This window comes from Nestor notabilis, unplaced genomic scaffold (genome assembly GCF_000696875.1).
Source record: "Nestor notabilis isolate BGI_N333 unplaced genomic scaffold, ASM69687v1 scaffold20614, whole genome shotgun sequence".
Lineage (NCBI taxonomy): Eukaryota > Metazoa > Chordata > Aves > Psittaciformes > Psittacidae > Nestor > Nestor notabilis.
Window position 1 is genome coordinate 20,875 of NW_009927135.1, and position 13,329 is coordinate 34,203.

Consider the following 13,329-nt stretch of genomic DNA (forward strand, 5'->3'; position numbering starts at 1 on the left):
ATTTTAAAACATACTGTGTAAAAGAATTAGGATTCTCAATAATTTATTATTTACATTAGCAAATTCTGTTTGAGTGTTACTCTATAGATAGAAATGGAAAGTCTCCAGAAGGGAGATGTATCAACTTCTTCAGGACCAAGCATGCCCCTTTACCAAGAAACAAGTCCAAAATGCATTCTTTCCCATTTTGATCCCTTCTAACTCATGTTTGCAAACAGATCACAAAAAACTCAATGAAAGGTCACGTTTATGTTGAGCACTCACAGTGAGAGCTGGGATTTCAGAGTGCTCCACAAGACAGAGACCCCAAGGAGATTTCAACATTGCAACTACTCAGTAGTCATGAGGCTGCAGGCTCCAATCCCACTCTTGCTCTCACTGTCCTTCCTCCACTAAAATCCATGGCATTAAGCGACAATGAGGGCTGCTCCCGGCCCCACAGGCAGATATTGAAAAGCTAGACAGTGTCCTTGAGCCAGGCTGACAGAGGAGAGAATGTTTTTTCTACCACTGTAGAAACACTGTAGCTTATCATTCTTCTTCAGTCCATATACAACATAAATCTCATTGCCTTCCTTCTCATCCTCTGGGAAGAAATATGCATAGGGAATTCTCTCTCTGATGTAAACAACTGTAAGCACCATTCACATTTGCCAGTCCACTTGAAAAAAAATCATATCCAAGTGCCTGCCATAGCCTTGACCCTTTTTAGCAGGGCAGCTCAGCTTTCCCAGCAGCTTTCCAGATCTCTGAAATCATACAGGTACCCCAAAATCATGCACAGTCCATTGAAATGCCAGCTGCTGTCTGCTTTACTATTCCAGGAAAGAGTAGTCGCTTCTCCAGTAATTATATAAAACCCCATAATTAAAAGAAGTAAAGCAGTCAGCTCATGTGTTCTGTTTCCTGTAGGCACTCGATGGTATTTCTGACATCTCGTGTAAGGCACCAGTCATCCGGTAGCTGAGCAAAAAGTGACCCACAAGACCTCCATTAAGCAACCACAGAGGGAACTGACAAAATTCAGCTGCTTTGCTTGCCTTCTTGCTTACATAGCATAAAACGCGTGGTCACGCCATCTGGGGAAGTTTCCCATGGTATCCTAAAAGAGGAAGCCTCAACTTGCACTGCAACCCAAGCAGCGTGGGTGACAGTGTACTACAGCACAAGTTTCCAATGGCTGTGTCAGAGCGGCATTCCCACAGGCAGAGCAGAGATTTCCTTGAGCTCCAAGAGGCCTCTGCTGTCTTGCTTGCACAGAAAACGAGTTTGTTGTCAACAGCAAAGCAGTTATCTCCTTACAAGATGTCACCATGACAAATAGCAGAGGGCCAGACTACAAAACCAACTTTGTGGTGCACTTGCTGTAACTTCTCTGCTGCTGGTCTTGGCCTGCACAGCCTTATTCACAGAGATGCAACACCGGGGATAGCAGAGCCTGGACAAAGAGGTCGGCTGGATGCTGGCTGACTGCATCACTGAGCAGCCTCAGTCCAGAATATCAGTCTCGAACGGGACCAAGTGGTAGTATGTCAAATTGGTGACATAAGCTGTTGGATCATCGCTGTCTTCTAGCTCTGAGGTGAAGTCACTAACACTTTCAAACCTAAGGAGAAATAAATAAATAAAACCCATAAACACTGAAAGGCATTAAGTCATTCATGTTCGTTTAGAAAATCAAAGTCAAAGGAGCTGGAAGAAGGGCACTGAGGGAGAGGGAGAAGTCTAGGTTATCTGAGGACTGACCCCTGGAAACTTTGAGAAAAGACATTTGTGAGGGACTACTTGGAAAAAAGGTTGCAGGCAAGAATGCTTCTGCTGGTACTACACGTTCAAATTTTGAGTAAATGTAATAGGTGGACGTGCTTCACACCAAAGCAGTGTTGCAGTAGAAGTGCTTCTAATGCTGGTTTGCAGCTTCAGCTTTGTGAAGCTTAGTTTGCAAGATAAAGTTCTAGCGTTTCAATTCTTTTTCCAAAGCTGAAGTATCTCACTCCCTCTCTTGGCAGCCTGACACTCAAATTCATAGTAGAAGTTATCAATTAAGATGCATGCAGATCAACTGTGAATGATGAAACTATAGTTTCTCTGTCATCAGCCCACATATCATTAAGGTAGGCCACACCTGCAATGGCATCTACAGTCACTTTCATAAACCAAGACTCAACTTTTCTAGAGAGAGTTGAGATGTGAACAGAAACCACTGCTCTCCATGTCCTCAAATAAACAGAAAGCCTGCTTCTTTGTACCTATGGAAATGAATGAGCTGAAGATTTTGCTTTCAGTAAAACAGGATGGCTATTCCCATTTAAAACTGTGCTGAAACACAGCTGCACAGCATACTAGGAGAGCAAGTTTTCTTGTCTTTAGACAGCAGTCTTCAGTAAAAGGGACTTTTATGAGTCCTCTCTTGTGTTACACTGACTCTTCACAGCACTTATCAGTGTAATACCTGAACTTTGTATCTCACTGTTTACCACACTGCATTTAAGATGAGCCAGATTAAAAACATTAATTTGCTTTCAGGCCCAAGGGCTCCCTTCCTATTGACAAATGAATCATTTCCTGGGACAGTCTTTCTTGTCAGGCAATCCTGGCTACCTCTACAATGACATTTTCATGAGTCCATAATAGTTTTCTCTGGGGAATGGGAAAATCTTCACAGAAAGACTCAGAGCTGACCCCATCCGCACCTCTTCCTCCCCCACCCATGTGTATATGAATAAGCCACAGGCCAATGAGAACCATGACGCATACAAGCAAATAATCTTGTTACCCCTGACTTTCAGAGCTTCTAGTAAGGAAGGAAAGAAGCAGCAAGTGAACCCTGGAAGACTGAATCATGCAGCTGAGGTACACATCCTTCCATTTGTTCTCACAGCATGTAGCAACAACACAAAATGCCTCAGTTCCCACACAAAAGTGGAAACGAAACTGCCTTTGTTTCCAGTCTGAACTTGGACTCTCACCCTTTCACTTCACAGGTAGTGAAGTGTCTTCTCTGGGTTTGGCTTTTGTATGAGGTCAAATGTCTAACACGAATAGGAAACGATGACTACAGTTCTCTTCTTCCAGAGCCTCGCTGTCCTCCCCATGGCACAAGATTTAGGTTTTGACAAGCAGAGAATATTCAGATAGAGAGAGATTCACACATTTAGTTCACTTGCTTTGGTATTTTCCTTCCCACTTTCTAACGCCTGTGTTAAAACCTGAACTTTTGCAGGGATTACCCACCGTCTCCTGCCTGTTCTCAACCCAAAAGCATCAACTTTTACACCTACACCTTCCTCACTTATACACATGCCTGTTCCAAGGAGGCTTAAATTTTTGGAGTAAGAAGACATTTTACAACTTCCCAGATAGCCTAGCAGTTAAAGGCAGCCACCGCAGGCCAAGGATTAAATCTCATCACAGTTCAAGCAAAGGACTTGAAGAACTGTCCAATTTCTTTTTCTCACACTCTCTCTTTAATATTTTGAAAGAACTTGCATTCATTCTGCTAGAGTAAGAAAAAAAAAATAGAAACTGAAAAAATGCACAAGATAGATAGAAAAAGAAATCCTGCAATGTATGGCCATACATCTGTCTTTTTCCACATTCTTACCTGGTCCTCCTCCCCTCTTTTTTAACTATGAGGGTCACAATGTTTTTGAGCAGAAACACCTTGATTTTCTCCTGCAGTGCTGTTGCTATGCTCTTTACTTACAGTGAAATAGAAATGAGACTGAACTTCGAATGTTTATTACCCTCATTCCTCTACACCCTCCAGGCTGTTTGCTTGCCTGTGTGTGTGGGAACACGTGCGGAAGGGAGTTGACTTGGTATCTTGCAAACACTTCACAGGTCATGTTGTGCTGTCTTACGGACTGCTAGTGATCCAGAAACAACAGATTATGCATATCAGTGGAGCAGACAGAAAGAAGAAAGGAGTCAAGAAGGTTATTCAGATTCTGCTCCCCTTCTCTTGTCAACTGTATAAAACTAGATTATTACAACAGGAAGGGCCCACAGATTCTGTGGTTCTTCAGCTTCACTGATAGGGTACTACAAGGGGCACGTGAGGTACAAAGCAGCTGCATTCACATGCTGTGGTTACCCGGAAAGCCTTCCTTGCCACCAAAAAGGAAGCATGGGCACAGAGCCTGCAAAGCACTGCTCTAGATTGCTCATATGAAACCAAACCAAATAAACCAGGACTGGCTACTACAGCTAGCAGCTGTATAGGACACCCAATAGTCAAAATGCTTGTGTGCAGGTCTTTTTCCCAAAATAAACTTTGCAAACTACTACGGACATTCAGACTCTTAAATGCCCAAACTGTTGCCCTTGCTATTTTTTTCCCCAAAGTACCCTGACAGACACTTTTTGTCCTGTAAGATAACCTTCCTTATCCTTTTAACCTCTGCTAATGCACTGGAGTTGCTGCTCACATTTGCCGGGAAGAAGAGGGAAGCAAGGTACACAGAAGCTAACGGCTTGGACAGGTGTACTCTTTGCCAGGTAAAAAACTATCTGGATGGTTGGGTCCAAAGAGCTGTGATGAATGGAATTAAATCCAGTTGGCAGCTGGTCACAAGTGGTGTTTCTCACGGCTCGGTACTGGGGCCAGTTTAGTTTAATACCTCTATCAATGATCTGGACAAGGGGATCAAGTGCACCCTTAGTAAGTTTGCAGACACTGTCAATTTGGGCAGGAGTGTTCATCTGCTTGATGGTAGGAAAGTTCTATAGAGGGATCTGGACAGGCTGGATCAGTGGCACAACTTAAGGCTGTTTCCTTTCATCTTATCGCTTGTTACTCGGGAGGAGACAAGACCAGCACCTACCTCACTGCAACCTTCTTTTAGGTAGTTGTAGAGTGATAAGGTCCGCCCTGAGCCTTCTCTTCTCCAGACTAAACAACCCCAGTTGCCTCAGCTGTTCCTCATAAGACTTGTGCTCCAGACCCTTCACCAGATTCACTGGTGGAACCTGCTTCTCTGGCCCCGTTCCAGCACCTCAATGTCTCTCTCGCAGTGAGGGGCCCAGAACTGAACACAGGATTTAGGTGCAGCCTCACCAGTGCCCAGCACAGCGGGACGATCACTGCCCTGGTCCTGCTGGCCACACTATTACTGATACAGGCCAGGATGCTGTTGGCCTTCTTGGCTGCCTGGGCACAAGCTGGTTCATGTTCAGCCATCAGTCAGCACCCCCAGGGCCAAAAAACCTGTAGCATTGCAGGGGGTTGTTGTGGCCCAAATACAGGATCTGTCACTTTTTCTTGTTGAACCTCATACCACTGGCCACAGCCCATCGATCAAGCCTGTCCTGATCCCTCTGCACAGCCTTCCTATACTTCAGCAGATCAGTGCTCCCAGCCAAGTTGGTGTTATCTGTGAATTTACTGAGGGTGCACTCAATCCTCTCATCCAAATCATCAATGAAGATATTAAACAACACTGGCCCTGAGGACACCATTAGTGACCAGTCGCCAATTAGATGTGACACCATTTACCAGCACTCTTCGGGCTTTGCCATCCAGTCAGTAATTTACCACCTTTCCTTTCAAAAGGAATACAAAGGACTCCAAGAACCGCACATAAAAGAACTATTTATGCCACATGGATGCTGAGCACACTGGGTTCAGCACATTTTCCAACAGTTCGGTGTACTGCCAACTAAAATTAGAGAGAAAATGAAGGAAGCAGAAAGCAACTACTTCAGAACAACAGTAAGCAACTTCAGCTTGAAAAAATGCTATAGTTTCTTCTGCAAGAAGTATGAGACTTTTCAGCTGATGGATCACTGGGTAGGTAGCACTGCAGGCTACAACAGCTAAGCAGTGCTGCAGGAGCTCAGGGAAAGAATGCTACCTCTTGAAGCTCCAAGTACTTCCCCAAAAAATACAGATTTGCTTTGCAAAATTTCTAGTTCAAATACATCAGCAGCCAAAACCCAGAAGTCACACAGAGTTCAATGTTGCTGGAAGGAAAAAGTTCCCATCTGAGGATATACAAGTCCACAAGGAATTAATTTATTTCAGAATAGAAGACACCAATCCTGCAAATCCAATTTTACGGAGACCAAAAAGGAACTGCATAAGATCTTAAAAGATTTTAAAGCTTCCTTTCTAGTCTACTACCTATGTTGAAAGAAACAGCATAGAAAACTTTTGCTTCTTAAAAAAGTTCAGTTTTTACAGAAGAGCTGTACTACACAAATACTATTATCTCCTAGCTATTACCTCTCAGCAACATGGTACAGCTACAGGACGGGCAAATTTAGGGAACCATGTAAAATAGACATTTAAAATTTATTAACTTCCTGACTCTTGATTTAAGTTCCTTCGGGGAAGATAAAATACAAATGCACGAAGCCAGGCTGTTATCCTAGGTTTATTTCTTCCACTGCAGTTTCTGGGAAACCATGACTACACACAGTTTTTATATTAGTATTTTCTGGCCTTAATAGTCTCTGACTTCAAGGGGATGACAATTAGATGATGGCAGTTTCTGGTCCAGACTAGTAAGTTTCACTTGGGCTGCAGCACGTTTTAAAGATCGAAATCAGATTTTAATTTTTTTCAAAATATATTTTTTTAAATAAACAGAATGAGGCAGGAAAATGCTTTCTTTGGTAATTTGCTCCTATTATTTGTCACTTTTAGTACTAAAAAGTGATCCACTATGAACCAGGACAACTTTAATTTCCAGACATTGGCCTTACAGAATTACCTCCAGTGTATTGCTTCAGCCTCATTAATACAAGCTTATAATCTTAGATGCTGTTAGCAAGGTCAAGGTTCAAAACACTAAGTGATAAATTAATAGAAAGGCTTCAAGAAATTACACTGGAGCCAGAGATACAGTCCCACCCCTGACAAAATCTTGTCAAGCTGTAAACCTTTCCACAGACTGGCAATGGCCACATTTCAGTTGTGGCAAGACAAAGCACTGCATTCAAAGATAAAGCCCCCATAAGGCTTTTAGTATTCTGTTTCCATCATTTTGACTGCTCTAATGAAAAAGTAGGTCAGTGTTCCTCATTAAAAATATCTAAATGCTTCACTACCTGAAGCTTATTGAAATATCAATCACCTGCTATGACAGAAATCTGTAAGAGCAGACTTCCGTCAATACCCACCTGTCAACACAGTCGCTAATTTAAGACCTACACAAAAGCCCTCCTGTTTACAGGTCTCCAACCCCAGAATACCTACATGCATTAGGAGGCAGAATTTACAAATAAGACTAGTCTAGCTTCCCCCTGCCCTAATGAAATACACATGCTTCACTAAGTCCCTGCATCACAGCACCTGAGCAGCTGCTGAGCTTCCTTTGATTACGTTCAGGGATGTGTGTCCCTCTGAGGATGGTGTTTTGCTTCCCAAATAAAGAATACTCTTTGTCGTAGGATATTCCATTTGTAAGGATGTTCATAAGGAGCTCAAACCAGCACTCATCACAGTCATGAGAGAAAAAGAAAAACTATTCTCACCTGGCAGGACATCTATGCCAGTCCCAGCTTTTATTCATACACAGAGGACTGGATGTGTCAATCATTCTCACCAACAGCCATTTTAATAGAAAGAGCTGTGAAGCCTTAGCAATCAGGCCCAGTAATATTTAACCAGTCAGAATGACAGCCATACCTGTCTTGCTCCTAGACAGAGGATAACATTTTGCTGGGAGAGGGGGTTGGAAAGGTTCAGTGTATCTGAATCTGATTGATAGCATTACTGATGCACAAACCCCACTTACAAGTGTTCTGCTGAATCTACATCCAGGTGCTTCTCTTTTCCATTTGGTATACTGTGGTCAATGACTATTGTTTCAGTGTTGGCTAAACAAAATCCATTTGATCGCATGATTTCTGCCAGGACAAGAAAAGAAACAAAATGAGAATCAAAAAAAAAAAAAGAAAAGCTAGAAAACAACTGCATATCATATGTAATTGACATGGTTAGGAACTGAGATGTGTGCATGATGTTGAAGATCGATCTGCACATGAAAGCAGGAATAAAGAGAGTTGGTTTCACAGCTTCTTACATCTGCAAACTGCCAGTGCTTAAGCAATTTTATTCATGTAATCAATTCATGACACAGAATTTGAAGCAAGGCCCAGTTTCAGCTGTTATTGCCAGTGGCAAATTTCCCATCGCACTCCGCAGAATGGCAGCTCATCCACGTTTTGCAACCTACCACTACCAAAACATAATTGTATTTTTGCTAGACAGTCCCAGGCTTAAGCCAACTAAGCAAAAATCAAAAAGACAGGAAAAAGGAAATACAAAGTGATCTTCCAAGTTAATTCAACCACCATCCTTAAGTCACGTAAAGCAATACCATCTTCTATACTGCCTTCAACTCTGCTTGTTTGTTTCTCATTGTGTAGGAAGTCTTCAATCGAGAATAGCTAAAACTTACACCTAATTCCACTGACTTATTACCATTGGGAGAGGTTATAATTAAAGAATAGTATTTGATGTGAATGAAAAGTTAATCCACGTTTATGCTAGATGGAAAGGCAAACTAGGCAAGCCACAAGGATTTATTTTGGTCACACAATCTTAAATGAAGCTGGGGCCACCATAAAATGAACATACATCTCTACACAAATCAGCACTGACTCAAGTAAGTGTCTTAAGGCGCTTGAGAACCCTGTGTTACAGCCTTGTGTTATCAGCACAAACAAAAGGAAATTAATCTGTGGCAAAAAATATGATAGACACAAGACACACAGAATCCTCAAACAAATTTCAACTATCATAGAATCATAGAATAGTTAGGGTTGGAAAGGTCCTTAAGATCATCTAGTTCCAACCCCCCTGCCATGAGCAGGGACACCACACACTAAACTATGTTGCCCAAGACTCTGTCCAGCCTGGCCTTGAACCCCGCCAGGGTTGGAGCATTCACAACTTCCTTGGGCAACCCATTCCAGTGCCTCACCACCCTCACTGTGAAGAACTTCTTCCTTATATCAAATCTAAACTTCTCCTGTTTAAGTTTAAACTATAAGTAATGGCTTCAAGTAATGGCTTCAAGTAATGAGCAGGAGACAAGACAGGAAAAAGAAGGGAGGTAATCTTTTCAAATGTACATTTACATGTTCCTACATTAAGGTAAAACCAGAATTCACTTCCATGTTTTTCTTGAGAAAGTAATCTTTGACTTTCAGTCTGTATTTTACTACGACTCACTTCAGCAGAGTATGTTTGGGGGTGGTAAGAACACGGAATCCCAGCAGAATCACTCTTCACTCATGACTCATTTTGAACCAACACTGTACTGCAGAGTAAGATTTACACTATCAACTCAAATTCAGGTTTCACCTAAGAGGAGGACCCTTTCTTCCCCATTACCTACCACCCTAAGCAGGACCACGTGCGGAACAGTCTGGGGTTTTGGGGGTTTTTTTTCAGAAAATATAAAACATTTTTGGCTGCTTTTCTAGGTCTGCAAGCCACGTAGAAAGCTGCACTATGACCAACATGAATGCCAGTGTTTCCCTAGTGTCCTTGACATGACCCACGAGTTACAGCATTTCACTGCCGTGTGAACAGCTTCAGACGCTAGCATCTACCGCCATCTGCTGACGACGCTTGCAGACACTGGAACCATTTCCAGTGCGCAACATCCAGACGGGTCAAATACGAATTATCGTCAAATTTCTGCCTATGTGCTTAAATTTTTCGCAGCAATAACTTAAATAATAAAACTAATTACCACAAGATGCTTTTGGATAGCTGCATAGGTAGGAAAATCTTCCTCCAATTAATCATGACTCGTCTCTACCAAAACTGATTTAGAATTAAAACAAAACATGCATTATTCTGTTAACATGGTTTCCACAGCTCCTCTATATACAGGCTCGCAGGAGGGTTCCCTTTGCTGCTAGGTTCTGTCCATCAGCCAGGCACTATTGCTCTGATTTAGTTTAGATATTAGGAAAGATTTCTTCACTATGAAGGTGCTGAGGTGCTGGCACAGGTTGCCTGGAGAAGCCGTGGCTGCCCCATCCCTGGCCGTGTTCAAGGCCAGGCCGGAGGGGGCCCTTAGCAACCTCGTCTAGTGGAAGGTGTCCCTGCCCATGGCAGTGGTGTTGGAACTAGATGAGCTCTAATGTCCCTTCCAAACCAAACCATTCTGTGATTCACCTTGTCCATCTTCTCTCTGTCGTACCCATCATGTGACATATTCAGTCACACAGACACAGAGTACATGTGCCCTAGGGGGTACACACCCTCCCCAAAATTGTATTAAACCCTTCCAAATGGCAAAAAGCCTTGAGCCAGAGCAATGCTGCAATTCCAAATACATTTAATGTACTTTCCAACCAATGCAATTCCAAATACATTTATTCTTGATATTTACCAATTAGAAAAAAAAAAACCAAACAAAACCACAAGGTGTCACTGACAGCAGCCACCTTTTTTTTTTTTTTACAGCATATAATTTGGGAATCTTTCATTTCATTATGGGCAGGTGCTAGGACCCACTTTCCATCTCCAGTCTCACAGAGTAGCAACATATTTCAGACAAAACCGGTGAATATGCTCTTCAGGGTCAGAGCTAAGAACACGTCTTGGTGTTCAGGAGCAAAACAAGTAACCACATTGACCCTCTGGGAGATGGAGGAACATTCACATGAGGAATTTTACCTGAGGTTTCCACATCAACTTAAGGCAACATCCCAACCTCTCAAGCCACAGATGAGGCATGAGGCACACGTGTTGGCTTCTGTCTCTGGCTCCCGGAAGTCAGACCTGCATCACCCCACTAACAGGACAGCCCTGGGGACTTTTCTTTACATCCTTGTGATATACTGTAGCCTGGGCTCAGGGGGGGCCCTACCAGAAGGCACCAGCCCAGACAGGTTGGCAGGACCACACTTCTCACTGAGGCTCTGTATTATGCGGTACACGTCTAAGGAGTTACTGGTGGGCTTGTAAACCATTTGCCATTTAATTAAAAGAATATTTAACAGAGGACTAGTTCACTCCAACTAGAGCTTGGGGTCAATTACAACATGTCTACCCTCCGTGTAAGACCAATCCTTCATGTTTAAATCTTTAGCGTGTTGACACACTCACTGGCCATTACTGATACACTGTTAGTACCTAAGAAAATTGATACTAGTTTTATGCTAAACACTTTATGCACCTTAGAGGACAATATAGTGTTTCACTTTATTTCACTGAAATAAACTCTTTTGATGACACAAAACCAGCAGCTGCCATTAGGCTCAAACAAAACGTTTCAGCATAGAAATACAAAACCAGGCACACCTAAAGCTCACAAACTTTTTAACTACAGTCAGTAGCAGACGAAGAGGTAAAAGGATGAAAGAATAGGCAAGGATAGAGTAATACTGCTCTCCATTTTACCCACTAGCAGTTTGTGGTTTAGAAACTTTCTATGTCTCCACCTGTGACAAGTCTCAATGCACTTTCTCTCCACTTGCTTGTCTAATTCCTTTTTGAAGTCATGCTTTCAGTTCCACCATATGTTATGACAATGAGTTCCACTCCTTAAATGTGCTCCATATGGAAACAAAACAACATTATAACTTTTCTTTCAATTGTTTAAAGTCTGTTGTCTGTCAATATTATTGGATGACCTATAGCTCTTGTTTCATGAGAAGTACAGGGTAATAGACCTCCTATTCACAGCTTTGTAGACTTCCATCAAATCCCCACTCTGTCAACTCTTCTCAAAGATGAAGTGTCCTTCTTTGTTTAACCTTTTTCTTAGAGAAGCTGTTAAACGATTTGAATCCTTGTCCTTTATTTGAATGTTTTTAAATTCAATTATATCCTTTCTGAGATGGAGAAAAGAGAACTGTGCATGCTGCATTCCAGATGGGGTTGTGCTCCTTTCCTAATAATACCAAGTATTCTCACTACTCGTTTTGCTCATCACTTGGCAAAGCTTACATTTTCACTGAACGGTATGAATAGCCTCAAAATTTCCTTCCTAGGTGGTAATAGCACTATCATATGTGATGATAGTAAGGAACACATTTTCCTCACATCCATTTCTTTGCCTTAATCAGCCTTCAATTTCACCTGCCATTTTATTGCCTGAATGCATATTGCATAGTACGTCATGTCTAATTTTATGTTCTATATCATAAAGCAAACTATTGAGAAGTATCTGTGGAATTGCTGATGGAGAAAGAATAAGGGGAACAGAAAATAAAATAATTTTCATTCTGTAATTCTTGTGTAGACTGTAGGAAGCTAAGAACTCTTACCTGATATTTTAACTGGACTTTGAAAGCTTGGCTGAATTTTATGGACATTGTCATTTTTTAGAACTTGGTCCAAAGGAGATCTCTCAAAGAATGTGAGGACAACTTCAGATCTTGAATACTTAAAAAGAGAAAAAGAAACAGACATCCATTTTTTGCCAGTAGTTTGTTTTGTGCCTCTTCTCTTTTTCCACTCTTTCTCAGTACAACAGAAAGACTTACTACAAGCAACAGCTTGGAGACATCATCACACAGTTCTGGCACTCATCACTTCTCTAAGATACTCAATAACCTGCTGCTTTTCTCCAGAGTTTGGCAAAGCCCATCACTTTCTAATCTGCATGAAAGTGCATGTCACCATGAAGGAGGAGTCAAACTGGGCTAAATGTGGAACTTGGCTTACTCACCTTCCATGGCATGTTTATAAGAGTCTTCAGAAGCTTTTCCACCTCATTAAGTCTGGCTTCTATATCATGGGCTTCTTTTATTGTGATGAGCCCTAGAAACAAAGTAGACAGATCATGAGCACAGACAAAAGCGCACTTCCATGTGTACACAAGCTTCAGCAGCCAGAAGCAGCCACTCAAGAAGGTGTGGAACAACCTCAAATATCATGCCTCCCAGAAATGTCCTTTAACCCACACTGATGATAAAGCATATACTCCAAACAGAGGTGGGTGTAATTACAAGCAGAGTTGCAAGCCTGAAAACAGATTCAGCTGTTTACGATCATATTTAGGAGTTGCAAGACGAGCAGAAGTAGAACCACCTACGCCCTCACGCAGTTTCACTACACAGCATTCCCAGCAGTGATAATCAAACAGCCTGTTTTCTGCTTCCAAATACCATGATTCATCCGTTTTCCTGTCAATACAAAGCAAAAGAACCCAAGAGAACCAAACCCCACAATCCACAGATAAGAGGAAAAAAATAAACACAAGTCAAACAAAAGGCTTTGAGGGCAGCCTTGTATTTCTCTGCATGTAAGCTGCAGTGAGCAGCCCAAAGATTTCTCAGTATCATGTTCTTCAAGCGCAAAACAACTTTTTGTATATATATATATATATATACACACACATATCCTAATCACTG

The 13,329-nt window shown here is 42.0% G+C and overlaps 1 protein-coding gene across 1 annotated transcript; it reads right to left on the reverse strand.

Annotated features, from left to right (window-relative positions):
• Positions 1–1,488: 1,488 nt before the first annotated feature.
• On the reverse strand, positions 1,489–12,797 carry PXDC1 (PX domain containing 1; the record flags this gene model as incomplete). Its single annotated transcript, XM_010013931.1, has 4 exons — positions 1,489–1,606; positions 7,743–7,854; positions 12,241–12,358; positions 12,645–12,797. Coding segments are annotated over 4 exons (501 nt in total), but the record flags the coding sequence as incomplete, so codon positions are not given.
• Positions 12,798–13,329: the final 532 nt, after the last annotated feature.